The sequence below is a fragment of the Plecotus auritus genome, assembly GCF_963455305.1.
Source record: "Plecotus auritus genome assembly, chromosome: 13".
Lineage (NCBI taxonomy): Eukaryota > Metazoa > Chordata > Mammalia > Chiroptera > Vespertilionidae > Plecotus > Plecotus auritus.
Window position 1 is genome coordinate 25,495,816 of NC_137779.1, and position 27,202 is coordinate 25,523,017.

At 54.8% G+C, this 27,202-nt stretch overlaps 3 protein-coding genes across 7 annotated transcripts in view; 1 reads left to right on the top strand and 2 right to left on the bottom strand.

The window, feature by feature from the left end:
• Positions 1 to 2,748, bottom strand: part of TPST2 (tyrosylprotein sulfotransferase 2) — a 36,782-nt gene extending 34,034 nt beyond the window's left edge. For 2 of the 5 annotated variants that reach the window (XM_080649923.1, XM_080649925.1), the window contains exon 1: positions 2,674 to 2,748. The gene's annotated coding sequence lies outside the window, so the exon portion shown is untranslated. Of the gene's footprint in view, positions 1 to 2,385 lie in introns of all 5 variants that reach the window. The other 3 variants (XM_080649924.1, XM_080649927.1, XM_080649926.1) reach the window with 3 other exon arrangements.
• A 2,502-nt stretch (positions 2,749 to 5,250) lies between these two features.
• Positions 5,251 to 14,585, bottom strand: CRYBB1 (crystallin beta B1; the record flags this gene model as incomplete). The annotated part of the gene is made up of 5 exons (XM_080650121.1): positions 5,251 to 5,434; positions 6,661 to 6,803; positions 8,792 to 8,924; positions 12,659 to 12,777; positions 14,412 to 14,585. The coding sequence occupies 5 exons, from the start codon at positions 14,583 to 14,585 to the stop codon at positions 5,251 to 5,253; spliced, it is 753 nt and encodes a 250-aa protein (XP_080506247.1).
• Positions 14,586 to 20,509: 5,924 nt separating this feature from the next.
• CRYBA4 (crystallin beta A4) lies at positions 20,510 to 26,900 on the top strand. The gene is given in 7 exon segments (XM_080649741.1): positions 20,510 to 20,543; positions 21,099 to 21,149; positions 22,005 to 22,123; positions 23,268 to 23,307; positions 23,311 to 23,409; positions 24,579 to 24,721; positions 26,292 to 26,900. Coding segments are annotated over 6 exon segments (588 nt in total). The 5' UTR covers positions 20,510 to 20,543; positions 21,099 to 21,110; the 3' UTR covers positions 26,440 to 26,900.
• The last annotated feature ends 302 nt before the right edge of the window (positions 26,901 to 27,202 follow it).

The following is a 27,202-nucleotide window of genomic DNA, read 5'->3' on the forward strand; positions in this document are numbered from 1 at the left end:
GCTTCCCTAACTGATTGATGGTCCCGAAATATTAAAAGAAAGGGAAGGACTGATGCCAGGTGGATGAACCAGTTACCAAAGGCTATACGATGCGTGATTCCATTTACATGGCATGTCCAGCACAGGCGAATACATAGAGACAGAAAGTAGATGTGTGGCTGCCGGGGGCTGGGGAAGGAGGGATTGAGAAGTGACCGCTGAGGGCTCCACGGTTTCCTTTTGAGTGGTGAAAATGTTCTCGATTTAGATGGAAAGGTCCTAGAAGTAGAGGGAATGTTCTAGAAGTAGAGGGAGTGTTCTAGAATTAGATGATTTGTTCTAGAGTTAGATGGTTGCACAACTCTGAATATCCCAAAAGCCACTAGTTTGAATAGTTCGAACGGGTGAATTGTACCGTCTGTGAGTTAAATCTCAATAAAGCTGCTATGAAACAAATTACATGCGGTTTAAAAAAAGACTAAGTGATGGAAACATATCTATTAAGCAAATAATAGCTCACTGGGGACTTGATGGGGTAAAATGGTTACTATAGGAAGCCAGTATTACAGTCACGGAAACTGAGGCTGGGTGAGGAAGAATGACTTGCCCAGGCCACGTCACTACTTAACCAGAGTGATGAGCCCTTCATTCCTAAGTCCGGCCAAATCCAGACGCTTGGCCCAGGCACCAGGCAACCCGGCTGGAATGGGGGGCTATGAGATGGGGTGCGCAAGAGGTGTCCACAGCCCCGTGTGGGAGACAGACCTGCGCGGAGGTTGGGGAGGTAAAGGCCCAGCGATCTATCTCTGTGGGGGCTCAAAACAGGAGGCACCCACCAAAGCCTGGGGAGTGCCAGAGAGCGCTCCCAGGAGGGGATGGTACCCAAAATCGCCAGCCCTGTTCGACCTGAAGTCAGGAGGTCTGAGGGGGAGTTTAAGCCCTCGCTGGGGGGACCTAGGGGCATGGACGCGTGACCTCTCCGAGCCTCAGTTTCCCCATCTGTAAGAGGGAAAGGGGCGAGGTGACAGGCGCAGTGCTTTCTAAGGACTGCTGAGTCAAACGGTTCTCACCCTTCCTCCCCTTTGAGTGGGAACCCCAAGGTTGACCTCCGTCCCCGCACAGTAATACTCAGACAGTCACAGAATCGGCAGCCTGAGGGCCCTGTCCACCCAGCAGGAGCCTGCAGGCAGTTCCAGAGCTGCGGCCAGTTCTGACAGGTCGTCCCCGCCTTCCCGGTTGTTACCAATTTTAGCATACACCTTGGCGGTGGCGATGCCCGATAAAGTACCGGCAGCACCCAGCACCCTTAGCTGCCGGGGCACCAGAGAAACGGTCATTTTCCTAACCCGCATACTTCACCACCGGGCCTCTCAAGTTTGTTTTCCTCAGTCCAAGCCGAGCTAAAATGTATCCTTGTTCACGCTTCCCCAGCCATCCCTCCATCCCAGAGGGTGCCTGCCAGGTGTAGAGGTTGCTCTTTAAGTAGTCTTAGGTCGCCATGTGGTTTTCCGTCTAATTCCTTTGGGTTGATTTCCATATCCAGTAAGGTTAGAAGAGGTGAACCCGCTTTGTGAGGAGTATGTGGGGCAGGCGGGGGCTCTCTTAGCCACGTGTCTACACTGGCACACGCACAGGGCTGGAGCTCAGCTCACAGGGTAAGCGCAGCAGCCAGTACCGGTTAGTCCACTTCACAGAAGCCCACCCGTGGCCACGCACACACTTTCAAGTAACATATTGCATGCTTCCTGGTGCCTGCAGCTGGCTGAATGGTGCCCCCAGCCCACCTCCCAAGGGATGTTCATTGTATGTTTCTACCTGTCAGACTATAAGCTACACTGGGACAGGTATCTTTGTCTTCTTGCTTATGCACTGATGTGTATCCCAAGTGCATTGAAGAGTGCCAGCCCATGGCAGATGCCCAATAAATATGTTTTGACTGACCCAAAACATTTTTTAAAAATGACTCTGCCAGGTCAGGGGTGCCCAGCCTCGGCGCCCATGCCCCCTGGCTCTTGCTACCACTTCTGGTCCCAAGCTTTAGGAGGCATCTTCCGTCCAGCTCATACTGAGAGGGAGAGGTTGCCGGGGCGGTGGGATCCTCGGGCCAAATTTCGCCCCCTCCTCCCGTGTGACCCCAAGTTCAGGACGGTTTCCCCTACCCTGTGCTCTCGGCGCACCCCTCCCCAGCCTGCGATTTCCGCCTCCCAATGCCTCCACTTTTGATTCGCCTGGTAACTCCACGGCGGCTACAAGCAAACTTCCACGCGCCCCCCGCCCATCCCGGAGCCCGCCTGGGGGTCCCCGCGCGCCGGGGAGGGGTCGGGGACTCGGGTGGCAGTGACACGCCGCGTCCCCCCAACTCCTCGCCCCCGCCACACACACACACACACACACACACACACTCACATGCGGAGAGCCTCCCGGGTGCAGAGTCCGAAGCGGGAAGCGCGGGAATGGGGCCGGGTCCCTGCCGTACCCCGCGGAAGGCGCTCGGAACGCCCGACGGGTGGGGATCCTCCAACCGCCCGCCGGCCCGCGCTGCCTCCCGGGCTGCTCTGAGCCCCGGAACCCGGGCAGCTTCGCCGGGCCCGGGAGGAAACCGCGAGGGCCGAAGGCTCCCCGGAGCCGACCTGCAGAGCATCCCTTGCCGGAGGCGGCCGCCCAGGCCCCCCGCGCCACCCCAGGGCCACCTACCATGCGGAGGCGCAGCGAAACGACCCGCGCGACCAGCGAGCGACTCCCGGCTCGCCAGCCGCCCCGGCCGGGGAGGGAGGGAGACACCCGCGCGGGGGGCGGGGCCGCGGCGCCGTGACGTTGCGCGGGGGCGGGACCAGGGAAGCCCCGCCCACAGCTTCTCCCCCCGCCCCCGCCGGCCTGCCTCCGGACCACGCGGTCGGGAGGCGTGGTCCCGGGAGCTGATGCCCCAACAACACACACCCCGGAAGCCCCGGTCTGACGCTGGTTTACCCCAGAACCAGCGCTCACCACTTTCCCTCCTAAGGCAGCTCCGTTTTAGAGAAGTTCCCTTCTGTCTGTAAGCAGCGAGTGCAATGATCGCCAAGAAGTGGTGTCAAAAGAAAAGTGGACTAGACCCCGAGCAGGATGCATTTAAGTTACTGTTAGTATAAAACAAAGAAAAAAGAGGGAGGGAATATTCATCCATGTTCAAATATACCCGTGGCTCTTAAGGAGGGGGCGGTTTTGCCCTCCTTCCCTCATCCCCGGGGACACTTGGCAATGTCGGAAGACATTTTTGGTTGTCATTATTGGGAGGGGGGTTGTCATACTGGCATCTAGTGGATAGAGGCCTTGGGATGCTGCTGAATGTCCTACAAGGGACAGGACATTAAATAGTGCCTGCGTGCAGAAGGTGCTGGACCCGACAAAATGGAATCCCTGCCTTCATGAAGCCGGCTGTTACTGACTCCAATCGATAGAACAGTATTATATAGTGATTATTGTGCACATATTAGAGGTCTTGTATGACTACCAGCATGGGAGCCGGGCTGAGTGTTTTATAATGTCCCTTGGTGGGTGGACAAATAGACACCAAGAGGTCTTGAATAAGGCATTTCCTGGGCACCTTGTGCTGGGTACTGGGAGTCAGCAGATAACAGGAGGACTCGAGGCCCTGTGTCCGGGTGGGGGAAGCTGACCCTCCAATAAGCATTGGGGAGTTGGGAACAGGGGGTATGAACCTGGTCCAGGAAGGGAGGGTCAGGGGTGTTTATACTGTGTCGTTACACTGAGGCCTGAAACATAGATGAGGGTTCAATGGAAGAGTATGCCAGGCACAGGGACCCACAGGTGCAAAGGTCCTTCTTGGGGTTTTGCATAAATTGAAGAGTGGTCAGGATGTGGGGGGAGGGGTGAGAGGAGGTCAGAGGAGTCCGCAGGGGTTGGTGCTCCAGGACTTTGTGGGCTGTGGGAAGAAGCCAGGACTTCATCTTGCAGCGCTGGACAGACGCACCACCACCAAGCTACGGCTTCCTGTTTCAATAAGCTTCGCCTGGCTCCACCCCAAGCGCTCCAACCTCCGTGCCTTTGCTCACGGAGCTGCTGGGGTGCCAAGCACCCCAGCAAGTTGAGCTCAGACAGCACAGGGTGTCCCACTCACACTGTAGACGTTACAGCTTTATACCGATCGTTTCTGGCAGGTGGCGATCGACTGTCTTGAGGAAAAGGCATCTTTTTAACCATTAGCAGGGACCCAGCTGTTTGCTCTGCCTGGAATGTCCTCCCCCTCTCCTTCCCCCTTCTCCATGAAGCAAGCCCCTGCTCCATCCTTCAAGGCCTCCTTCACACATCCCCTCCTCCAGGAAGATAACCATGGCAACACCTCCCCAGGCTTCCTGCATGGATTAAAGGTTAATAAGATCAATCAATGATAACTGACGATAAGGGAGTCAATATTGCCTGGTGTCCATTTCCAAAAAGCCAGGCCTGTGGCATTTGCAGTAGGTGGAATTTGGACCCAAGGACTGAATAACACTGAATAACAAGAAAATAATGCTCTTTTCAGTCTTCTTGGATAAAACCAGGGAGAAAAATCTCAGTTTGGTGCCACCTCTGACACTTGTCACCCACCCTGTCCACAAGCGGATGGCAGGTTCCCAGCCTCCCGCAGGCCGTGGTGTCTGCTGAGAATTCTATTCTTGGCCTTCTTTGAGTTGTCTTTATTTATAAAATTGCTTTCTATCTATGGCATATGATGCTGACTTTCCACTTCCCGTGGCGTTATAAAGTCTTATTTACAAATCAATGCGTTTAAGCGCAAAACAGTAAGTCTATTTTTTAAAAAAATATTAAGTAAATAACAAAGCAGGTGGTAGAGCGTGCAAAAAAAAAATCATGCGGCTGGTGTGTGAAGGAACAGAGTTTGTAAACACAGATTTGTTTGGGGGTGCAGCTCTGGAGCCAGACTGGGTTCCGTTCTCCATTCGCTAGCTGTGTGACCTTGGGCAGGTCCCTTTCCCCCTCTGAGCCTCCATTTCCTTACTTGTTAAACGGGAATAATTATAATACTGGCCTCCTAGCGTAGTTCAAACGTTATACCAAGCGAATGTGAGTGGAGAGCTTTGCAGTGCTCGCTGTTTCTATGAGAAAGACCGAGAAAGTCACAAGCCAGCAATGATGGGGGACCTCGAGACACACATCTGTTCGCAGACCCGGCAGACATTTTGGCTTTAGGAACTTTTATTTGCATGAGAACGATGGGGAGATGGAGCCTGAGGAACGGGTGAGAGGAGGAAGGAAAAATGGAGTGTGGACTCACTTTGGGGGTTCAGCCGCCAGGACAGGGAAGCAGCCCTCCCCACGCCACTGCCTGTCCCGAAGGCGGCGCACGGCCTGCATGCGAGGCTGGAAGGCTCCCCATTCATTCCAGTGCCGGAAGTCACCAGGCTCCAGGAGGTACTGGTACCCGCGGTAGCCGGGATACTGATACCCGACCCAGCTGGGAGGGAAGGAAGCAAGAAGGACAGTATAGAGATGGCCAGCCTTACGGCCAGCATCCAGACCCCTGCCTGGGCCAGCCAGGTCCCCATTTGTCCTTGCCGTCTCCTCTAGTGTCCTTGCACTCTAGAGAGTGGGGAGGGTCACCTTGCAAAGTCTGGTTTAAGTTCTAGCCTCCTCAGATAAGCCTCTGACCTCTCCTCCCCTCCAGCACACCCCGCCCCCCCAGAAGCCGTCCTTCCTCCTCTGACCTCCCGTATGGACCACCTCTGACTTAGTATTGATGGACATCATCTCGCAGAAGTACTGAGCCTCCCCGCTAGACTGAGTGAGCCCCCTGAAGACAGGCACTGAGACTTCTAAATCTCTGCCTCCCCAGCGTGCCCAGCACAGCGCCTGGCTCCCAGGCACTGCTTAGTACATTTCTGATGGCTTGAATGCAGGATGCAGGCTTCCGGGAAGAAGAAAGGAACAAGAAAAAGGCCAGGGCCCTGATGGTATTACAGGAGCTCAGCGAGAGTCTGTGGTGGAGAGGCAGAAGCCTTACATTTGCCTAGAGGAGGCGAGGGGTGTCTGGCCTGGTTGTGTGCGGACAAGAGATGGATAAAATGACCCCCTTCGGGCATCCAGCCCTCCCCTGTTTTTTCCAGACACGGGATCACGGGGCTCAGTTTTGAACATTTCAAATCCTGAGAGTTCAGAGCAGAAAGAGCCTTTTTATATCAGGGAGTTTGGTGTACCCATTGTAGAGATAGCAACACTGAGATGCAGAGAGGGGCATGGGGCTCACCTACGTTTCACAGCATATCAGCGACAGTCAAGGCCCTTTCATGACACCATCGCGTCTCTCAGAAGCCATTCTGCTCATTTCCCAGAGGCTCTGGATTTCTCTGAATATTCTCTTCCCTAGACCCATCCAGACCCACCTATCCGCATCAACTCTGCCCCCCTTACTTAATTATTCTTTCAATCCCAATATGGGCAGAGAAGCCCCTATTCTCTCATCTTCCAGCTTCTTAGATCCAATTGTCAGGTTTGTTTTCACTGACATGCAATTCATCCAAGAATGACTCTATTTCGCAGAGGAAAAGAGCTCCGCGGGTGGAATTCCCGCCACCAGCCCTGCAAGAATTGGGGAGGGGCTGTGGCCATTCCTCTGCCTCTGATGTTACATCCTTTACGGGGCGCAGACTCCACAGGCTGAGGGCCTTGCAGGAGGACACTTACGTTCCACTGGACACCCTCGCACTGCCCACGCGGTCACAGAAGCCATGGACCCAGAGACTGGGCACGTCGTCCTCCTGGATCTCCACGGTGTTGCCCTTGAAGTTGGCTCCTTCAAACAGGCAGATCTTGTGCTCCTGGGAGTCCTGCGGAAGGAGAGACTGAGTCAGGCCTGGGAAGTATGAACAAAGCAAAGGGAAGTAACTTGGGGGACGGGGCGGGGGGGCATCCTAGATCTAAAGAGAGAGAACTGAGTCTGCTCAGGCCCCCGCGGGACTCTCCCAGGATAGCCGCTGTCCACCTGGAAGGCCCTCCTCCCCTGTGAAAACAGGCTATCGGCCTCTCCTTCCTGGAGCTGGCATGAGGATCAAATGAGTTAATCCACACAGAGCACTTAGCACGATGCCTAGCGGACACTCAAAAATTTTCATTCATGACCTAACCGGTTTGGCTCAGTGGATAGAGCGTCGGCCTGCCGACTGAAGGGTCCCAGGTTCGATTCCGGTCAAGGGCGTGTACCTTGGTTGCGGGCACATCCCCAGTGGGAGGAGTGCAGGAGGCAGCTGATCGATGTTTCTCTCTCATTGATGTTTCTAACTCTCTCCCTCTCCCTTATTCTCTGTAAAAAAAATCAATAAAATATATTAAAAAAATTTTTTTTCATCCATTATTTTTAGGATGCAGAGGCTCAGACAGGTCAGTCCTTGATTGATGTCACACAGCCAGTGAGGGGTAGAACTTTTCAAAGAAGCATTTTATTTCTTCCATCCCAGTTGGCACCTCGCTCCCCTCCACAGCCTCTGCCCTGGCCACACTGGCCGATTTTTAGTTCCTTGTTGACACCCCCTCCTCCTCGCTTCGGGAACTTGGCACTCACTGTACCCTGGAAAGCTGCTCCACCACCCTTCACGTGGCTCACTCAGTTCCCATCCTTCTGGTGCTGTCTTTCCTGATCACCCCTGACCACTCCTTCCCCCCAACATCAGAGCCCCAGTTCCTGTCTTCTGCTCTCCTAGCACACTGCACACTCACAGTGGTTTGCCAGAGTAGATTGATTTCCACGATTAGGTTTCAATACCTGCCTCCTACAAGGTCAGGGACCTTGCCTGTCCCGTGCAGAGTTGCACCCAGAGCCTGCCACAGAGCCTAGCAGAAACAGATCAGCTGATGGTGTTCAAAGCATGACTCTAATTAGAAGATGGTTGGGTTAGAGACCCTTCTAACTGCCCCGGGGAGGGGGCTGAAAAGGAGTCAGGGCGCCCAGCGGGGAGGGAGCTGGAGCTGTCCAGGGGTGAAAGAAAGGTGGCCCACAGCGAGATGCAGGCAGAGATAGGGGACAGGTTAAACCAGACCGGAGGCTCTGAGCCCTGGCTGCATAGTCTACGTGGGGCGTGCATCATACAGCCTGCGCCTCCGCCCCAGAGGCTCATATTTCATTGGTCAGGAGAGGGGTCCAGGCATTGGGATTTTTTCCCAATAATATATTTGATTTAAGGAAATACACCCACAATATTATTATCTCAATTTGTAACTAAGATAACGGTGTGAGTGAGATAGTGCACATTCTTATTTTGCTTTTTTTACGATGTATTCAAAATCCGGTGTGTATGTTACACTCACAGCACGTGTCCAAACGGACTAGCCCAAACTCAAGTTCCACAGCCACATGTGGCTACTGGATTGAATAGCAAAGCTGTAGAAGCTCCTGGAAATGCCCAGGCTGATGGCTCTTCCAAACTAGCTCCATTGACATGGATTACCATTCAAAGATCCTTCAATGATGGAAAGATAAATCTATGAATTCTTTCAAAAGGCCCAATATAAAGGCTGATCGCTCAGCCTCAGATTCTGAGAAAAACATTGGGAATGACCCGGTTGGATAACCCATGAAGATACATCCGGTGTTGCCCAAACAGCTGCCTATTGGTACCTGCCAACCTCAAGTGGACATCTGTGAACATTCTTCCGGAAAATTCCCATCCAAGAAGGCCAAGGTTGGTTATCATGGGACTCTGACCCTGGCGAGTGAAGATGTGATTCCTTGCTCACCCCCATTTCCTTGCTCGCTATCAGGTCTCAAACTCGCCCCAGCCCTCCCCACGCACCCCCCAGGCCCCACCCAGGAGCCACTCACCATCCTGACGGGTCGGAAGGACATGAGCCGGTCGCTGCGGTAGCTGCTGGACCAGGTGTCCCAGCGCGGGTACTGGCCCTTCTCCAGGACGAACATCTCCCCTTGGAAGTCGGACTGCTCAAAGGCCACCCAGCTGGATGGGAGAGAGACGGGGAGGCAGCAAGGAGAGGCATTGTTAGCAGAGTCCCTCCCCACCTTGCAAGGGAGCCCCAAGGCCCGCAGTTTGATTCTAGTCTATGCCGAGTACTGGCTGTGTGACCACAGGTAAGGGGCTCTACCTCTCTGAGCCTTAGTTTTCACATCGAATACACCTGTTTTCCTGGAGTTGGCGAGGGGTTAAATGAGACAATGTGTGTAATTAAGTGAGCAAAAATTTCTCCAGATGTGGGTCTCACATCTGATTTAAGGACGAGGCTTAAAACAACACAGAATAAGACACGTTCTTTGAAACCTGGTTACAGCTAGGAGAAGGTCTCTGTTGGGGGTCCATATGCCTTTAACACGAATCTCTTCTTGTAACAAAGGAAGAACAGGCCACCAGCGTGGGGCCTTGAGCCGGCAACAGCACAATGCTCTGCTCCGCGCTCGCTGGGTTAATTTTTTATGGATACATTTACTTTCAGCAAGTGATACCAGCTTCCCATCTGCCAAAATGATGCAAAGGTTCTTTGAAAAATATATTTACTTCAGCTGAAAGGGTCATTTACAATGAAATATATGAAATAAAAGTCATCCTCAAGGCAAGGGGAAAATGGATCCAGGGGACTGAATCATACGTTCGGTAGAGACTGGCCTGGCCTGCAGCTCCGTGATGGGAATGTGGGCAGAAGGAGGGACGTGATAATATTATCCACCTCTCGGCTACCTGTGAGAATGAAACGGGATCGTGCGCATGAAGGCGTTCAGTCCTCAGCAAGGACTAACGAACTACAAGCTTGAAGTCAAATGGGGGCTTTGCTGCCGGCCCCCCGCAGCCTGATGAAGGATGGGAAGTGAGGTTGTGTTAGAAGGACTAGGGTTTCTGGGGGGGAAGGGGATGATGAGAAGGCTGAGACGAAGGGACCCCTTGACTTTTGCTCTAGATGTGTGTTATCAGGAACAAAAGGGGACACTGGCATTAATGGCATCTCCCTGGGGGCTGCTGGGACCTTCCTCTACCCAGAAGGAGGTAGGGAGATGGGGTGGAGGGCTGGGCTACCACCATGGACTGGATCAGAAATCGTCCCAGTAGCCTCAGGGTTTGTCTGAGGGATGAGCCAACCTATAAGGGAGTGACAGAATTGAAGATGCAGACAGATCCTCCCAGAATAGAGTTGAGTCTATCTCAGTCCTGTCTGGTCTGGAGTAGATAAGAAAAGGATGGATGGATGGATGGATGGATGGATGGATGGATGGATGGATGAATTGATGGATGGATGGATGGATGGATGGATGGATGGATGGATGGATGAATGGTTGGATGGATGGATGGATGGATGGATGGATGGATGGATGGATGGATGGTTGGATGGATGGTTGGATGGATGGATGGATGAATTGATGGAAGGATGGATGGATGGATAAATGGATGGATGGATGAACTGATGAACTGATGGCTGGATGGATGGATGGATGGATGGTTGGTTGGAATTGATGGGTAAATGAATGGATGGATAAGTGGGTAGGTGGTTGATGAATAGATGGGTAGATGGCTGGATCTATGGATGAGGGTATTGATGGATGGCTGAATGGCTGAATGATGGAGAATGGATGGATGGAAGGAGGGGAAAGCAGATAGATGAATAAATGGATGGAGAATAAATGGATGGAGATAGACGGACAGATGGGTGGATGGAGAAGGGGTCCTTGGAAGATGGTGCCATGTAGGAGTTAAGAGTATAAACTCTAGAAACAGAGAGACCTGAGCTCTAATCCCAGCTCATTTCTTTTCTGCTCGTGAAGCCTCAGGAAGAGAGGAAATGACTGCATCTGCCTTGAAGGATGTTACGAGGGTCTAAAAAGGAACGCCCAGGACATGTCCCACACAGAGGAGGCACAGTAAATAATAGATGTTATATTCGGGGGGGGGGAGGACTGCTGGGGGTCTGAGCTTAGGGAAAGACAGACACTGATGTGGCCTTGCCACGCTGCCCCTCACCCTCCAAACCCCCTCCTCTTCCGAATGCCCAGAGGGGACCTGCTACACGAGTGAGACATTTTAAATGTTTATTTCAGTGCTTTTCTCATCTCCTGTGGCTCATTGGAGCCTTAGGGCAAAGAGAGAGACAGGGCAGGAATCTTTAATTTACAGATATGGACACTGAGGCTCAGAGGGGTTAGTTAGGTCACGTGCTTAAGGTCACACGATGGTTTGGTGGCAGGTTGAAGTCACCTAGGTTTCAGCAGGCATGTCCCTGTGCTGGGCCACACCTCCCCTCCCCTTCCCCTGCCAACCTCGTCCTCTCCATCCTTTTTTCCACCATCATTTCCCCCTGCTGGTCCTGACGCAGACCAAGGGCCCTGGACCACAGGTTCTTATCTCTCCCCATCAGGCGCAGCCCCAGGACACACACCCAAGACCCGAATTCCTGCTGCATCTTTGTTTGAGGAGAAATACTTTGGGTTTGAGTCACTGGCACTGAAAAAAGCCTAAAACCCCCAGCCGGCCACATCCGGCAGCTTCTGCTCCCAGCTGGGCTTCGGGATGGGGGCGCGGCTGAGGCTGTGTTGACCACACTGCTGGTGGGGGTGGTAGCAGGACATAGAAAGCCCCTACCGTCCACCACCGTCCACCGGGGTGACTCAGCTAAACTCACAGGACAAAGAGGAAGGCTAATTAATAATCATCACTGTCCCCTGCTATGTTTGGGCGCCCACCAAGCGCCAGACCCAAGCCGCATTATCTCCTTCGGGGCTCAGAATAGTGCAGTGGAGAGTAGTGGGGCCTGTTAATCTCCCCATTTCAGAGATGAGAAAACTGAGGCTTGGAGCTTGAACAAGGTCTGGGGGAGTTGGGACTCGAACCCAGGCCTGTCTGAGCTCAAAGCCCATCTCTGCTCTTTGTACTGCAAAGAGCCCCAGGATGCTGGGCATACAGGCTGACCCTCCCCCTTGGGGGCTGGCTTCCGGGCTGGGAAGACAAGCAACGAGCGAAGGGGCCACATGGCCCTTCTCGTGTGCCCTGACTTCAGTCCACATGGGCTGGCGCTGGTGCAGCCCTATGTTCGAGGGACAATTCTTCCTGCTTCATGTGGGAGGTCATTAAGGCCCAGAGAAGGCCAGAGAGTTAGGGCAGGCTGTGGAGCAGGGGGTAAAAAGCATGCAGATGACATTGATCAACTGGAGTTGACCCCAAGCTCTGCCACTTGCCAATAGGTAACTTTGGCCGAGGGACTTAATACTTCTGAACCTCAGTTTGCCCATCTGTCAAATGGGCATAAGAATAGTCTCTCCCTCATGTAGCATTGTAGGATCACCTAGGTGAAGCCCTCAGTCTGTGCCTGGCACCTAGTGGGTGCTCAGCAGCTACAATTATTCTATAGCTTGATGCCAGGAGGGGAGATAGCAGCTAGACACCGGCTCTTGGGTCTCCTGCCCTCAGGCTCCTGCCCTCAGGCGGGCAGGCTCCCTCTCTAGTAGAAGCGGCCTTTCTCTGGAGCCCAGAATCATGACTTGCTGTCGGTGCGACGTTATGATAATCCTATCACCTCGCTGAGCCTCCGTTTCCTCATCTGTAAAATGGGTTTAAAACGAGGACTAGGCATGCTGTATGTGTCTCGCTAGCCTGCTGGCAGGCGCAGAGCAGGCGCCCAGGACATGGCAGCTACCGCTGTTTTATTACGATTTTACTCCGGCAGCAAGAGCGTCCCTCCCCTGCCGGCCACTCACGGTCCAGAGGTGACGATGAGGCTGCGCACTCGGTCGAAGCCGCGGTCTCCCAGGTTCAAGCACTCCCCAGAGAATTCCACCCGACGGCCCTGGAAGTTCTCCTGCTCAAAGGCCAGCAGCTGGAGGAGAGAAGCCCCCAGCCCGGGGGCAGGGGTGGGGAGGGGGCCGAGTGAGCAGGGAGGAGAGTCGTGAAGTCCCCCTATACGTGAAAGCAGGCCCTGCGCAGGTCACATGAGAGTGTGGCCGCAGCCCAGGTCTGTGAAACAACTCAGCCGTCCCTCCTCCCACCACCGTTAGCAGCCAGGGGTCTCCCTTCAAGGCCTTTGTCGGTGCTGTCCCTTCCGCCTGGAACGCCCTCTCCGCCACACACCCCCATCCCGGAGCTCACATGCCCTGCCCTATTTCAGGCTCAGACATCACCTCCTCCAGGGAGCCTTCTCTGATGCCCTCTCCTTAGGTGGACTTGGCTAGGTGCCCCTTTATGTGCTCACTCCATCAGCGGTACCAGGAACGCACGATACACTCACACTGCCTCCTGGGTCTCTCGCTATGCACCCGTCTCCCTCTTTCCTCAACCCCCACCCCCAACCCCCAAAGTCCAAGGGCATCGCCAGGGCAAGCTGTGGGTTGGTCCATTTCTGTATCTCCAGCTCCAGCCGGCACCTGCCACAGAGCGGATGCCCAGGAAACACTGGCCCATCTCCCTGGCACAGCATGGGCGGTCCCGGAAGCAGGCCCCCCACCGTGTGAACACTGGCGACTCCCCTCCCCTCGCTCAGCCCCCAGTTTTGTTTATTATCCACTTGTTGTCCCACGTGGGCCATTCCCTTGAACGAAGACAAGGGTCTTTGTTCTCAGAGCCTCAGTTTCCCCAGTTGTAAAGGGAGGAGGCTCCCGTACCCTTGACTTAGCTCTTGTCCACCCAAGAGAAACGGCCGCTGCAGGTTGCCCAGATAAGAACATCCTGTCCAGGCCGTTTCCCGGAGCAGAGCCAGCGGCCACACGGATGGTCCCCGGGAGTGAGAGCCACACCGAGACCATTGGATGGCTGTAGAGGAACCCTCAGCGAGCAGAAAGCAAAGAGAAACCCCCAGAATGAACACAAACGACCTATTTCAGTGAGTGACCCACACATAACCAGCACATACATGCTTTGAAAGGAATAATGCCTAAACATACACAAGAAAGCGAGCAAGCACAGGATGGACGGGGGCTGGAGGAGGGGAGGGGGACAGTGGGCTGGCCCCCCCTGGGGGACATGGCAGAGGGAGCAGATTTTTACCGAGTCCCGGCTTTCAATCCGGGTGGTGCGTTTGTAGGTGTGTGTTTAAAAATGAAATAAAAATGTACGATTTGCTAAGTCCCTGCAGGAAAAGCCGGCCACGCGCAGACCACACGAGAGAGGGTCATGAACCGTGCACCAAGGTGGTGAACCCGTTCTGTGCACCTGAAATCGAAACCAACCCCGACCAACCCCAGGGGACCAGTGCCTGCCCGACTGCGGGGACACTTCTCAGGAGGGTCTGAGGCCGCCCCGTGGCCCTAGAGAACCTCCGGGGACAGGGGTTCCCGCTGCTGAGCCAGCCCACGTGTTCCCTTCTTTCGTTTCTTGCTTTCACACACGCTAAACACGTGCTTGTGTAGGTCAGTGATTGGCAGGAGAGGAGGAGGTGGGGTGGGGGTGGGGGGGAGTGGGGGTGGAAGCATGAGATGGAGACCAGAAACCCCACACGCCCCTGCCCCAGGTCCTTACCCGGTAGCTCCCAGGGGCCAGGTCCCCCACTTTGGCGGTGGGCATGGGCACGGATGCCGGGGCCAGGGCGGGGCCGGGACCCGGGGCAGGTCCTGCGGGCGGGGCCCCCTTCCCCTTGCTCTCGGGCTCTGGGTTCCCTGCAGCCGCTATGGAGGCCTTGGCAGGCTGAGACATGGTTCCCACCTGCAAACGCCTGCGAAGAAACCTCTGGCCTTGGTGAATTCCGGGCGGGCACCCCCCAAGCTGCCTCCCCACGCTCCTATACCCCGACCCTGTGTTTTCAGGCCGCTTTCAAGTCATTTCTGCTTTTTCTCTTTCTAAAACGTGAGCCTGGACGAGTTCTGGCCTGACCTCCCGCCCCAGGCGAGGCTTTCCTGACTGGGAGCCTCGCACCCCTGATATGCCTCCTGCAGGCCTTGAATGGGGCTGGTCCCTCCACCGGCCAAGCCCTTCCTTCTACCCCAATTTCCTTGACACCTGTGGGTTTTTGCACCACTTATCACACTTCTTGGCGTGTGCAGCTTCAAGCTGCCTCACCAGGTGAATAACAGGAAGCCACACTGGGGAGGATTGCAGCTCTGCCAGGCTAAGCTATCCGCGGTAATGAGCTCATCTGTTTTTCCCCTCCCCCTCCCCTCCCCCCCTCTCCCCCCCCCCTGCCCCCAGCAGGCGCTATCTTTTCCCCTCTGAGCACTCTGCGGCCCAGAGAGGGAAGGGGACCCGCCCAAGCCCACACAGCCACGACATGGACTCCAGTTTTCGCTCAAGCACACGGATCCAGCAACAGGGTTACGAAATGCTCTGCTGGTCTCTCATTCTGATGTATTCTCCCCTCCGTCCCCAGCACCTGGCTTAGCCCCTGGCCCGCTGGAGGTTCTCATCTAACATCTGTTCAGAGGACGAATGGATGCACGTTCCTGCCTCACTTCCCAAACTGCTGCCTTAGGCATTCTCTGGGAATGAGTGTGTGGGTGCAGCTCCGGCCCTGGGCTGGGGAAGAGGGAGGCCCCTGGAGGGTGTCTTTCGTGCCTGTGGGGTTCTAAAAGGAGGATTGTGGTGCGTAGGCAGTGGGTGGAGAGCGCTCTGGTCAATGTCAGTGGTTCCTTGTTGTTTGGGGGTCATGAGGGTTCGACAAATGCCTTGTCCTTGTCCCCAGAGGGGGGAAAGCGCCCCCCCTTTAATTTTAGAGACAATGTCCAGGGATTTGAGGACTGTCTGACAACATAGATTGAGACCCTGGGGTCCAGCGGATTGCAGATGCCCCCCCCACCCCCCCGCTCCCCGCACCCCATTCCCCCGCTTCCCCTGGGAAAGCCTGTTGTTACTCTGGGGTACGCTGCTCACCGTGGGCAGGCCAGACATCTGGGCCACATCTGTGGCTTCCTGGCTCTGGCCTACTCCCCTGTGTCATCTGTGAATCAACAGTCCCTGGGCTGGGAGTTGGACCCATTCCTCCCCGGAGATACATTCCTGTCCATTTCCTACCTCACTGTCCCGGCTCCCTCCCCTCCCGGTTCTTGCTTTCTTTGTATCTGTGCCTAGCCCTCTGTCTGTTCTTTATTACTGAGTTTTCTTCTCTCTCTTCTCCTCCCTCCCGCTCTCCCCTCCCCTTAATTGCTCTGTCTCTCTCTCTCTTCTATGCTGCTCTCTCTGCCTCCCCCCTCTCTCAGCCTCCTCTCTCTTCTCCCCTCCCCTTCAGCTCTCAGCCGGGTGGTGGGTTCCCTCTTACCTGGGACCTGCTACCTCCTGCTGGAGGACAGGCAGCTGGGCGGTGGGTGCTGTGGGCCCCTCGGGGCCAACCCCCCATTTTATAGTCTGGCAGACAGCAGGCCTATGGTCTGGGGCACAAAGAGGGAGCTGGCTCAGCAGGCCCCGGGCACTGAGCTGGGGCCCGAGGCTGCAACCTCGGCTGGGTGACTGCAGAGAGAAGCACTTTCCATTGTGAGCCCAGCACGCGGGCAGAACCCGATCATCAGGGATGTCACCTGGTCCTACACGGATGCCCCGCTCCAAAGCCCCCGCCCGGGTGGGCCCCGCTGGCTGCCAATCCTCAGGCAGGGAAAAGGGGAGCCCCTGGAAGGTGGGAGACCAGGATCTGAGGTGCCCTGTGGCTTTCAGCAGGTCTCTAGTCTCTGGAACCTCTGTGACCACAGTGACAAGCAGGCACAGCGTCCCTGCTGGATGCTGAACAGGAAAGAAGGCGGTGATGACGCAGGGGATGGGAGATGCCTTGTAAGGCAGATACGGGTACAAGAGCCACAGCCCCCTCACTGAGTGCTTGCTGGGTGCTAAGCCCAGCACCGAACGCCTTCCCTGCGCCGTCTTGGTCAATGCTCAGGACAACGCACCTTACTTGGTACTTTCATTATACCCATTTCACAGATGAGCAAGGCGAGGCCACAGAGAGGGCAGAGCCAGGAAGCAGCCAAGGCAGGGGGGGCCTGTAGGCTTCCTTCTCATGATGTCCGACCTGGACCCTGGCTTGATGTCCTGCTTCTAGATAGAGGGCGACTGGGGCCTGGGGGGTGACCCTGTGCTTAGTGGGTTGATTATTTTTTAAAAAATATGTTTTTATTGATTTTAGAGAGAGAGGAAGGGAGAGGGATAGAGAGATGGAAACATCGATGAGAGAGAGAAAGAGAGAGAGAGAGAGACATCAATCAGCAGCTTCTCACATACCCTCTACTGGGGATTGAGTCTGAAACCCAGGCATGTGCCCTGACCAGGAATTGAACCAGCGACCTCTTGGTTCATGGGTCGATGCTCAACCCACTGAACCACATCAGCTGGACAGTGGGTTGAATATTTAAAGCCTGGGTCCTGTTCCTCAGTGTAAGGTTTAATCAGAGATGTAAGACTTAACCCGACCGAAACCAGTAAGTTGACCAAGACAAGCAGGTTAAAAGCGAAAAATCGCGTTTATTGAAAGCTCTTGGGTGAGGTCCCGCGGTCCGAGAGCACAGGCCGGGGGAGTCACACTTTATTCACCGGTGGCTTCACCGGTGGGCTTAGAGAAAATGAATTCAAATTCTAAGCAAGGCTACAAGCAGAACTTCCCTTTTTATTAAAGAGCCAGCCCTATGTGCACTTAGTGGTTATCTCGCTGCTGGCCTTGAAAACAACACAGTTCTATCCAATTAAAAAATGCACCTGGCATGGCATTGAAATTATGGGCATATCTAGTCTCTGGCCTACAAGGTCAGACAGCTTAAGTTTATTTTCCTCATTATTCAAGCAGGCTAAAGCAGGCTAGAAAGCAAAGTTTGTAAAGTTCCTGCTTTCCCAGCCCCAGACCTTACACTCAGCTCACACTGACCCCAGGTTCCTCCCCCACTTTTTCCTGATCTGCCTATAGACTCTCCCCCACATTCGACTCCAGGGACAGAGCTGGCATCCAGGAATCTGCCTGCCCAAAGCGGAGCTTCCTCGGGGAGACCTCAACTCCACCACACCTTGCTCACCCCTGGGCCCCAGCACCCAGCACGGGGCCTAGCACAGGGTGGGCCTTTGATCTCTTGGAGGGGGGGGGCTAAATGGTCACAGAGGATCATAATGGAAGGTGGGGTACAGGGGGAGGTAGGGAAACCGAGATGGGGAGAGAGAAGGGAGACACTGATTGGAAGAAGTGGAGAACAGCAGAGAAAGATGATAGAGACAGAAATACAGAGCGGGGGTGGGGGGGGGCGGCAGATAGTGAAGGAGAGAGAGGGATAGAGACGGACGCAATAGAGCAGCAGGGTCAGGACAACGGGACAGTCACTGGAAGTCGTAGCGTCTGATTGCCTCATTTCACAAATGGAGAAAGCAAGCCCACGGAGAACAAGTGACTTCAACAAGGTCGCCTGGTGTGACTCACGGCAGAGCCAGGGCTGAAGGGACGCAGAGGAACGGCTGAGCCGGGTCAGCCTGCCGTCTTGCCCCCAGGCCTGGGGGAGAGGGGTCTTGCCCCTCCTGCAGAGGCCCCGGGACCCACATTCCCCTTGGAGCCTAGCTCTGCCTTGAGATCACTGTGGCCTTGGGCCCGCTCTGCTTTCTGCCCCCGCCCCCGCCCCCACCAGCACCCCCTCTGTCCCCAGGTGCTTCCTCAGTCTTTCATCTTGGGCCAAGACCCGGGAGGCAGGCAGGAACCACAGGATAGAACAGCCATTGGAACGGGGCCGAGACACATGGGTGGTGGGGGGCCACCCACAGCTTTGGGCTCCAAGGCCAGGCTGTCTGGCACGGTTTCCTGTCTCCCGTGGCAATTGGGCTGCCTGCCAGGGGGTGGGCGCAGATGGCCCCCCATGCCGGGGGCTCCCTCCTGAGCACTTTCCTGACGTGGCTCCTGGAACCCTCGCTGCGATGCCAGGGTCCCTGGGATCGGTCCTGTTTGCAGACGAGGAAACGGAGGCAGCTCGCTTCCCCCTCTCTCAGCCTCTTTGCTCGTCTGTACAATGGAATCGGGAAGCCATATCTCTTTAACTCCTGGACCAAAGCTCTTAAAACTATGCACTTCTGGTTTCCTATGAGCAATGACTTCATCATGATCACGCTGATGATTCCCAGTGAGGATGACAATGACGACGGAGGGGCAGAACGCTTCTTAGGTTCCAGGTGCGGTTCATGTGTATTTTTTTTTATATATATTTTATTGATTTTTTACAGAGAGGAAGGGAGAGGGATAGAGAGTTAGAAACATCGATGAGAGAGAAACATCGATCAGCTGCCTCCTGCACACCCCCTACTGGGGACGTGCCCGCAACCAAGGTACATGCCCTTGACCGGAATCGAACCCGGGACCTTTCAGTCCGCAGGCTGACGCTCTATCCACTGAGCCAAACCGGTTTCGGCACGGTTCATGTGTATTTCACATTCCCCCTCACGATACCCTTATCTCTGAGGCGAAACCAAGTTACTTTGTTGTACCCATTTCACGCTCCAGGAAGCTGAGGCTCAGGGGGATTAAGGAACACGCTCAAGGTTTCCCAGCCAGCAAGAGTGGGATGAAGACCAGCCGGCCCAGGGCGGAGGCTGCGTTCTCGGCCTTTTATCTTGAAGGCCACCCTTCATCCAAGTCACGCACGCCACGGGGCTGCTTTTAATTCAACCCTCCCAGGGGGACAAATGTTGCCAACTTTGTAGGCCAGGGGCTGAGGTCAGACACTCACCCGGTCACCCAGCTGTTCAGAGGCAGGACTGGATTCACCCAGAGTGGGCTGGTCTCTGCCATGCACTTCCCGGCGCAGTGACAGGCCCCTTTTAGGTCAAATCAGAGTGTGGGAAGAAGGTGCACAAAGCTAATTCTACAAACCCCGGCTCTTCGGCAGGTGCGCTCGTTTGCAAAGCATGTTTGAACCCACCAGCTCCTTCATCCTGTCCGCAGAGCCATCTGAACTTCTCTCTGAGCTTGGTGGACCCTGGCGGCCCTGGCCCAGCCCCCCTTTAGGGTCCCTGAGCCCCAGCTCAACTGGGCTACCAGCTCTTTCTCACACTTAGTCCCCAGTTCTCACCTCCACACGTTGGCTTAGACAAGTATTTTCTTCCATCTCACTTTGTGCACATCCTCCTCGCCCTTCAGAGGCTAGTTTCCATGCCACCTCCAACAGGAAGCCTACCCTGATTGCCTCTCCTGCAAGAGGAAGGGGGGAAGGCATGGGCATTTGTTGAATGTGTACGCTGTGGCAGGCATGTGACATCACATCACACCACCCCGGTGATGTAGTTTATTCTTGTCCTGTTTCATAGGCAGAAAGGGAGGAGGAATGACCTGCGACAGGTCACACTGCTTGCTGGGAAGGACCAGGTTTTTTGACTCCTTATTTCGTGCTCATTCTCCTGCTCCCATCAGGGGTTCCATGGAGCTGATTAAGGCTGACCTTCCTCCTCTTGCCTTCCGTGTGGCTGAGCCCTGAGGGAGGCCCCCTGCCCCTCCCCCTCCCAGCCCGTGGTGCTGACATCTCTCCGCTGGGGCTGCAGCCAGGGCTGCCTTTTGTCCTTGCTGCTCACTTGCTGAGTCGGGCCTTCGTGTCCTGGAGGCCCTCTCCCCTCCCGGCCTATAAGAGCCCGACCTCGGCTGGTCCCAGGCCTGGCGTGCTGTGTGGCTCCGTCTCGGTAAGTCCCAGGCCTGGAGAAGGAGCGGCATTCGAGCCCTGAGTGAGTATCCTGCGAGGAAGGGGAGCCCAGGTCCCCAATCCTGGAGACACCACTGCGCCATCCTGCGTGTCTTTCTCCTCCTCACCCCGGCCAGGCCCCAGACATCAAGCCCAGTACCTGCTCCCCTCGCTGAAAACAAAATTATTCCTGGAGTCCTTGCTTCAGTGTCCACCATTCGAGTCACCCGTGTGGGTCAAGTGCTATCTTTGGGGGGCTCCTGTAAGCTGGGCACCTTGGCACTTGCCAGGGAGGTGCGTTCACCCCCTGCCAGCCACAGAGATCTCCCCATGGCGAGCAGATAAAACTGCAAAGAACGGAGCTCAGAGGCGTTGGGACCCGGCGGGGTGGTCGTTTGAGACGATGACAGGAAGGAAGTACCGGAGATGGGATTGGCCACAGATGGAAAGGGAAGGAGAGGGCCGGGCCGAAGCTGCCCTTTGCCCCAAGCGCAGGCACACCTGGACCCCCCGGGTCCCCATCCGGCTCAATCTAAACGTCGTTGTCAAGGAGACAGCAGAGTCGGGGCTGAGGTTGTCATGTTCTTCTCTTGTGCAGGAAGAGGGCAACATGACCCTACAATGCACCAAGCCCGCGGGGCACTGGAAGGTAGGAAGAGGCATGGGGGTGTCTGGGAAGTGGGGGGGTCCAGGTCCAGGAGAACCCCCATCCCCACCTCCATGGAATCCCCACTTCACCCCGTCGGGGGGCGGGGCGGTGTTGTGAAGGCCCATGTCACAGCGAATGGAATGGATGCTCAAAGAGGAGAAGGGACTTGGTCAAGGTCACACACAGGGCCTTGAACTGAACTGGGGTTTTCTGGTCCCCAAATTTTTTTTTAAATATATTTTATTGATTTTTTACAGAGAGGAAGGGAGAGAGGGATAGAGAGTTAGAAACATCGATGAGAGAGAAACATCGATCAGCTGCCTCCTGCACACTCCCTACTGGGTATGTGCCCGCAACCAAGGTACATGCCCTTGACCGGAATCGAACCCGGGACCCTTGAGTTCGCAGGCCGACGCTCTATCCACTGAGCCAAACCAGCCAGGGCTTCTGGTCCCCAAATTTAACCGCGACACTCCCTGGCAGAGATGGCAAACTGGTGATCGCCCAGTCTTTGGCATTATTTCTTTGACCTCCCCTGTGTTGTTTCGGTTTTTCAAACCGAACCTTTACATTTGTCCTCTGCTTTTAAAATTTTGCAGCGTCCATAGAGAAGTCCCCATTTAGCGATTGCCTTCAGATGGGAAAGTCGGCCTGCATTCCCACGTAGCAACCATAGGGGGCGCTGTGCAGCGGCCAAGCATTTACCCAGGGCCTTTGCCTGCCTTCCCTGCCTGGCCGCCTGGAGAGGCATCTGAGTTTGCAATCCCCGCTTTCGCTGTCCCGAACCATCGCCAGTCCTGGGGGCAGCCCCTAACCCTTCACCCCCACCGGCTCCACCTTTGCTCTCTGCCGCAGATTGTGGTGTGGGACCAGGAGGGCTTCCAGGGCCGGAGGCAGGAGTGCACCGCCCAGTGCCCCAGCGTGCTGGAGCTGGGATTTGAGACCGTGCGGTCTCTCCAAGTGCTGAGTGGCGCGTGAGTGGGGAAGGGGCCCGGCTCGGAGCCAGGGAGAGGGAGGCGGGAGGGGATCTAGGGAGGGGGGCTGGGACTTTTAAGCCCTATGTCCCCAGGCCCTAACTTCCCAAGGGGCTGACTGCTGGGGTAGGTTGAGTACTTGCCCCCCCAGATGTAGGGGGCGCCATTCACACAGATCCTGCCCACTTCATGAGACACAGGGCAGGGGCTGACCTTGAGAATGGAGCGCAGGGACTGAAAAATCCCTCTTGGGCATAAATCTATAAGCAACGTCCTTTGCCCCCAATAGAAGGAAACTATAAAAACATAGTAAAAAAAAATGCTATTAATCTTCAGCGGAACATTGTTGCTTGACTGCGGCTCGGGGCATGAGCTGTGAGTTTGTTTTTTCTAAAGAGAGATTGATGAGATGTACAAAGGCGTTCAGGACACCCCAATACCGCCATGATGAGACTGTTCAGATCAGCACCGTCCAGGGGGACGTTCCGTAGTGACCCAAACCGTGTACATCGGCAGCCGGTTTGGGAACCACGGGCCACCTATGGCCGTGGAGGGCTTGGCAGGAAGCGACTTGTGATCCAAGACCTGAAGTTTCCATTTGGTTAAATGTTATGTTTAATTGGCAACATGTGGCTAATGGTTACCATGTCGGTCAGAAGTTTCTAGAAGGCTGGAAAGGAGACTGAAAGAAGGAGTCATTTCATTCGATGCCTGTGCCATTTTTGCATCTCACGCCACGGCAAACGAACACTTTCAGTAGAACATTCTGCTACGTGCAGGTGGGGGACTGGGGCTCAGATGGGAGCAGTGACCTGGGCGGGGATATGGCCAGCAGGCCAACAGACTGGGCCGGCGAGAAGGCCACCAGCTCAGGTGGACTCCGGCAATGGATCCCTTACATACACAGCCAGGGCGAGGCCAGCTTGGTGTCCGCCTCCCGTGCCCCTGGTCCCATAGGCCGACGCCAAAACAACGGGCCATAAGCAAACGCCCTCCGCTCCCTCCTCCCAGGATCACGACTAAAAGTGTCTCCTGGCTGCCTAATGCCTCCTGGGGTCAGAGTCCCCCCCTGCAGGATAACCACGGGTCTGGAACTCTGGGGGAGGGGGCTCTGAGCTCTCGCCCTCTCTCCCTCTGTCCGCAGGTGGGTGGGTTTTGAGCACGCCGGCTTCCAAGGGCAGCAGTAAGTGCTGGAGCGGGGCGAGTACCCGTGCTGGGGCGCCTGGAGTGGCAACACGGCCTACCCCACCGAGAGGCTCACCTCCTTCAGGCCTGTGGCCTGTGCTGTGAGTCCTGCTCCCCCTCCTCCCAGGCCCCTCCCCCCCCCAGCTCCTCCAGGGGGGGCTTGGGAACTTTGGGAGCCAGATATCCCAGAGTTCAATGTCTCAGGTCCCTTCTTCAAACTGTGGGACATGGCAGTCCCTCCCCTCTCTGAGCCTCGTTTTTTTTTTTATTCATCTGGCAACGGGGCCCTAGGACTTCTGTTGTGGGGAGGAGGAATGGTTAGCATCTGGCCAGAAGCTGCCACAAACATTCCATCCGTGGCCACTTTGTTTATGACCTGAGTCTTCTTATTTCTTCTTTTAAAAATATATTTTATTGCCAAAACCGGTTTGGCTCAGTGGATAGAGCGTCAGCCTGCGGACTGAAAGGTCCCAGGTTCCATTCCGGTCAAGGGCATGTAACTTGGTTGTGGGCACATCCCCAGTAGGGGGTGTGCAAGAGGCAGCTGATGGATGTTTCTCTCCCATCGATGTTTCTGACTATCTATCACTCTTCCTTCCTCTCTGTAAAAAATCAATAAAATATATTTAAAATATATATATATATATATATATATATATATATATATTATTGATTTTTTACAGAGAGGAAGGGAGAGGGATAGAGAGTTAGAAACATCAATGAGAGAGAAACATCCATCAGCTGCCTCCTGCACACCCCCTACTGGGGATGTGCCCACAACCAAGGTACATGCCCTTGACGGGAATCGAACCTGGGACCCCTCAGTCCGCAGGCTGACGCTCTATCCACTGAGCCAAACCGGTTAGGGCGACCTGAGTCTTCTTTTTAGGACTCAGGGATGCTGGGACGAGCCGGGGGGCCAGAGATTGGCAAGGCCAGGTGGGGAGGACAGGCCCGATTTCCTCCTCCTGGTTTTCTCTTTTACCTGCTGGTGATGGGGTATGGGTGCAGGTGGGCATTATTGTCCCCATTTTCCAGATGAAAAAAAAGGAGGCTCTGAAAGGTGTAATATTTTTTTCTTCAAAAGCAATTTTTATCGATTTAAAATCACACAAGCCACACCTATTTATCATCTCAAATTCAGGAAAAACCCTGATGTGGCAGAATAAGAAAATAAAAACCACTCATACCCCAGGGCGGGGGCAGGGGTGGGGGGAGGGGGCATCCAGCTGTGCGCCCGAGGGTCTGACCCTGTGCCCTGTGCCCGCAGAACCACCGGGACTCAAGGCTGACCGTCTTTGAGCAGGAGAACTTCCTGGGCAGGAAAGGAGACCTGAGTGATGACTGTCCCTCCCTCCAGGCCCTGGGATGGGATGGCAAAGACGTGGGCTCCTTCCACGTCCAGTCAGGGGCGTAAGTGGATCCAAAGCTCTGTCTGGCAGGGAAGGCGAGGGTGTGGGGCGGGTTAGGGACACCGCCTGTGACAACCATGTGCTGGCGATTTTGGGGCTCTGATGCCAACATTCCAGAGGGCGACACCGAGACCCAGGGAGGTGTCAGGCAGAATTTCTGGGATTGCAAGCAATGGACACCCCGATCAAACTGATATTAAGGCCAAAGGATATTTACTGGCCCCGGTCATTAGCTTCAGGCGCAGCTGGATCCAGGTGCTTCGGCAGGGATCTCTTTCTCCCCATCTTGCTCTGCCCGCCTCAGGGTGGCTATCTTTTTAGGCAAGTTCTTTTCATGTGAGGGCTGGATGGCAGCTTTATCCTTCCGTTTCAGCCAACCCCAGGGAAAGAGCGTCTCTTTCTCAGGGACCCCACCAAAGGTCCCAGGAAAGGCTCTTATTGGCCCAACTCCAGTCATGTGTTCAACTTTGAACCAATCACCATGCCCACAGTCATAGGGTGCTCTGATTGGCTAGGCCTGGTCACATGCTCACTGCTGGAGTGAGCATTGCCCCACATTGGCCGAGAGGGGGAGGAGTGACAGGGTCTGTCACCACAACAGCAGAGACTGTGTGGCCAGCCATTCCCAGAGGTGAGCAAGCAACTTGCTCCAAGCCCGACAGCAGGTAGGTGACTGGATCCAGCTTCAAGCCCAGGACTGCCGGGCCCTTCCCACCCTCTTTTACGTAGGAAATGGCAGGGGAAGGCTGAGTGTGAGGTCCTCAGTAAGAGGGGGGCGTTTGAGTCACCTTCTGAGTGCCCTGTGGCTCCTGCTAGGCAGGGGTGAAGGTGGGAGGTAGATGAGATAGGGTTTTTTTTTTTTTGTTTTTTTTCAGACATCATCTGAGAATTTTGTTGTTTCAGAGTAGGATGGACCTGTGATTCTTGAGTTTACTTCCCTTTTCCAGGAAAACGAGACAACAATTTTTGTCCAGTCCTGGACAGCATAGGGGTCAATAAATTGAAAGAACAATAGCCCTTTTCTTGGAAGTGCCTCTGGATAAGAAAGGATGGGAAAGAATAAGACTCCTCCATTCATTCATTCATTCATTCATTCATCCATCCATCCATCCATCCATCAAGCATTTATCAAGCCCCTTCTCTGTGCCAGGTACTGTGTTAAGCACTGTAGATGACAATGAACCAGGCACACACACCCCTATACAGGGGAGCTTACTGTATGTTGAGGAGGGGGACATTTTCCATATAATCTGTTAATCACCTAATTACACGCATGCTCAAAGGTACAACAAGGGACTGTGGCCTAATTTGGGGAACAGCTCAGACCACCCTGTGGCGTGAGGATTGAGCTGAGACCTGAAGGATAAATACAACTTGAGCGGCAAGGAATGGCTGGAATGGTGTTCCCGGGAGAGGGAACAGCATGACGAGGGGCCCTCTGGGGGGAAGAGCGGGCACATGCTGGGCCCTGAAGGGACAATGGCCGGGATGTGTCTGCAGCCTGGATCTCTGTTCTTTGTCCCAACCCTGGGGCCTCTCCAGGGTAACAGTCTGCCTTTCCCCTTCCTCAGCTGGGTTTGTTCCCAGTTCCCTGGCTACCGAGGTTTTCAGTACGTGCTGGAGAGCGACCGCCACTCAGGCGACTACAGGCATTTCCGAGAGTGGGGCACGCATGCCCAGACCTTCCAGGTGCAGAGCGTCCGCAGGATCCAGCAGTGAGCAGGGGGGACCCCGTGCTTGTCCGGACCAGAGGAGCCCTGGAAGCTGTCACCTCCTCTTTTCTCCGCCCCCACCCCCTGCGATGCCGAGGGAACCCAGCCCCCCACATGAGCCAGTCCATGCACGCATAGTCAGCACGAAGAACTACAAGCAATAAAAAAGCAATCGAAAAGGCCCAGTGTTAGCTCGTGCTCTTCAATCTTATGAATCCTTTGAAAGCCCTGATTTTTAGCTTTGCTAATTTCCTCTGTCATTTGTCTGTGCTTTAGTTCAGTGAGTATTTTTTTTTCCCCTTCTATTGACTCCGGGTTTACTTTATTTTTTGTTTTTACTCGATATATAAAAAAAAATTATTGATTGCCGAAACCGGTTTGGCTCAGTGGATAGAGCGTCGGCCTGCGGACTGAAGGGTCCCGGGTTCGATTCCAGTCAAGGGCATGTACCTTGGTTGCGGGCACATCCCCGGTGGGAGGTGTGCAGGAGGCAGCTGATCGATGTTTCTCTCTCATCGATGTTTCTAGCTCTCTATCCCTCTCCCTTCCTCTCTGTAAAATAACAATAAAATATATTTTAAAAAATTATTGATTTTTACAGTGAGAGGGAGGGAGGGAGGGAGGGAGAGAGAGAGAAACATTGATGTGAGAGAGAAATATTGACCAGCTGCCTCCTGCATGCCCCCCCAACTGGGGATCAAGCCACAACACCTGGGCGTGTGCCCTTGACCAGGAATATAGTTGGCAACCATTCAGTGCACGGGCTGATG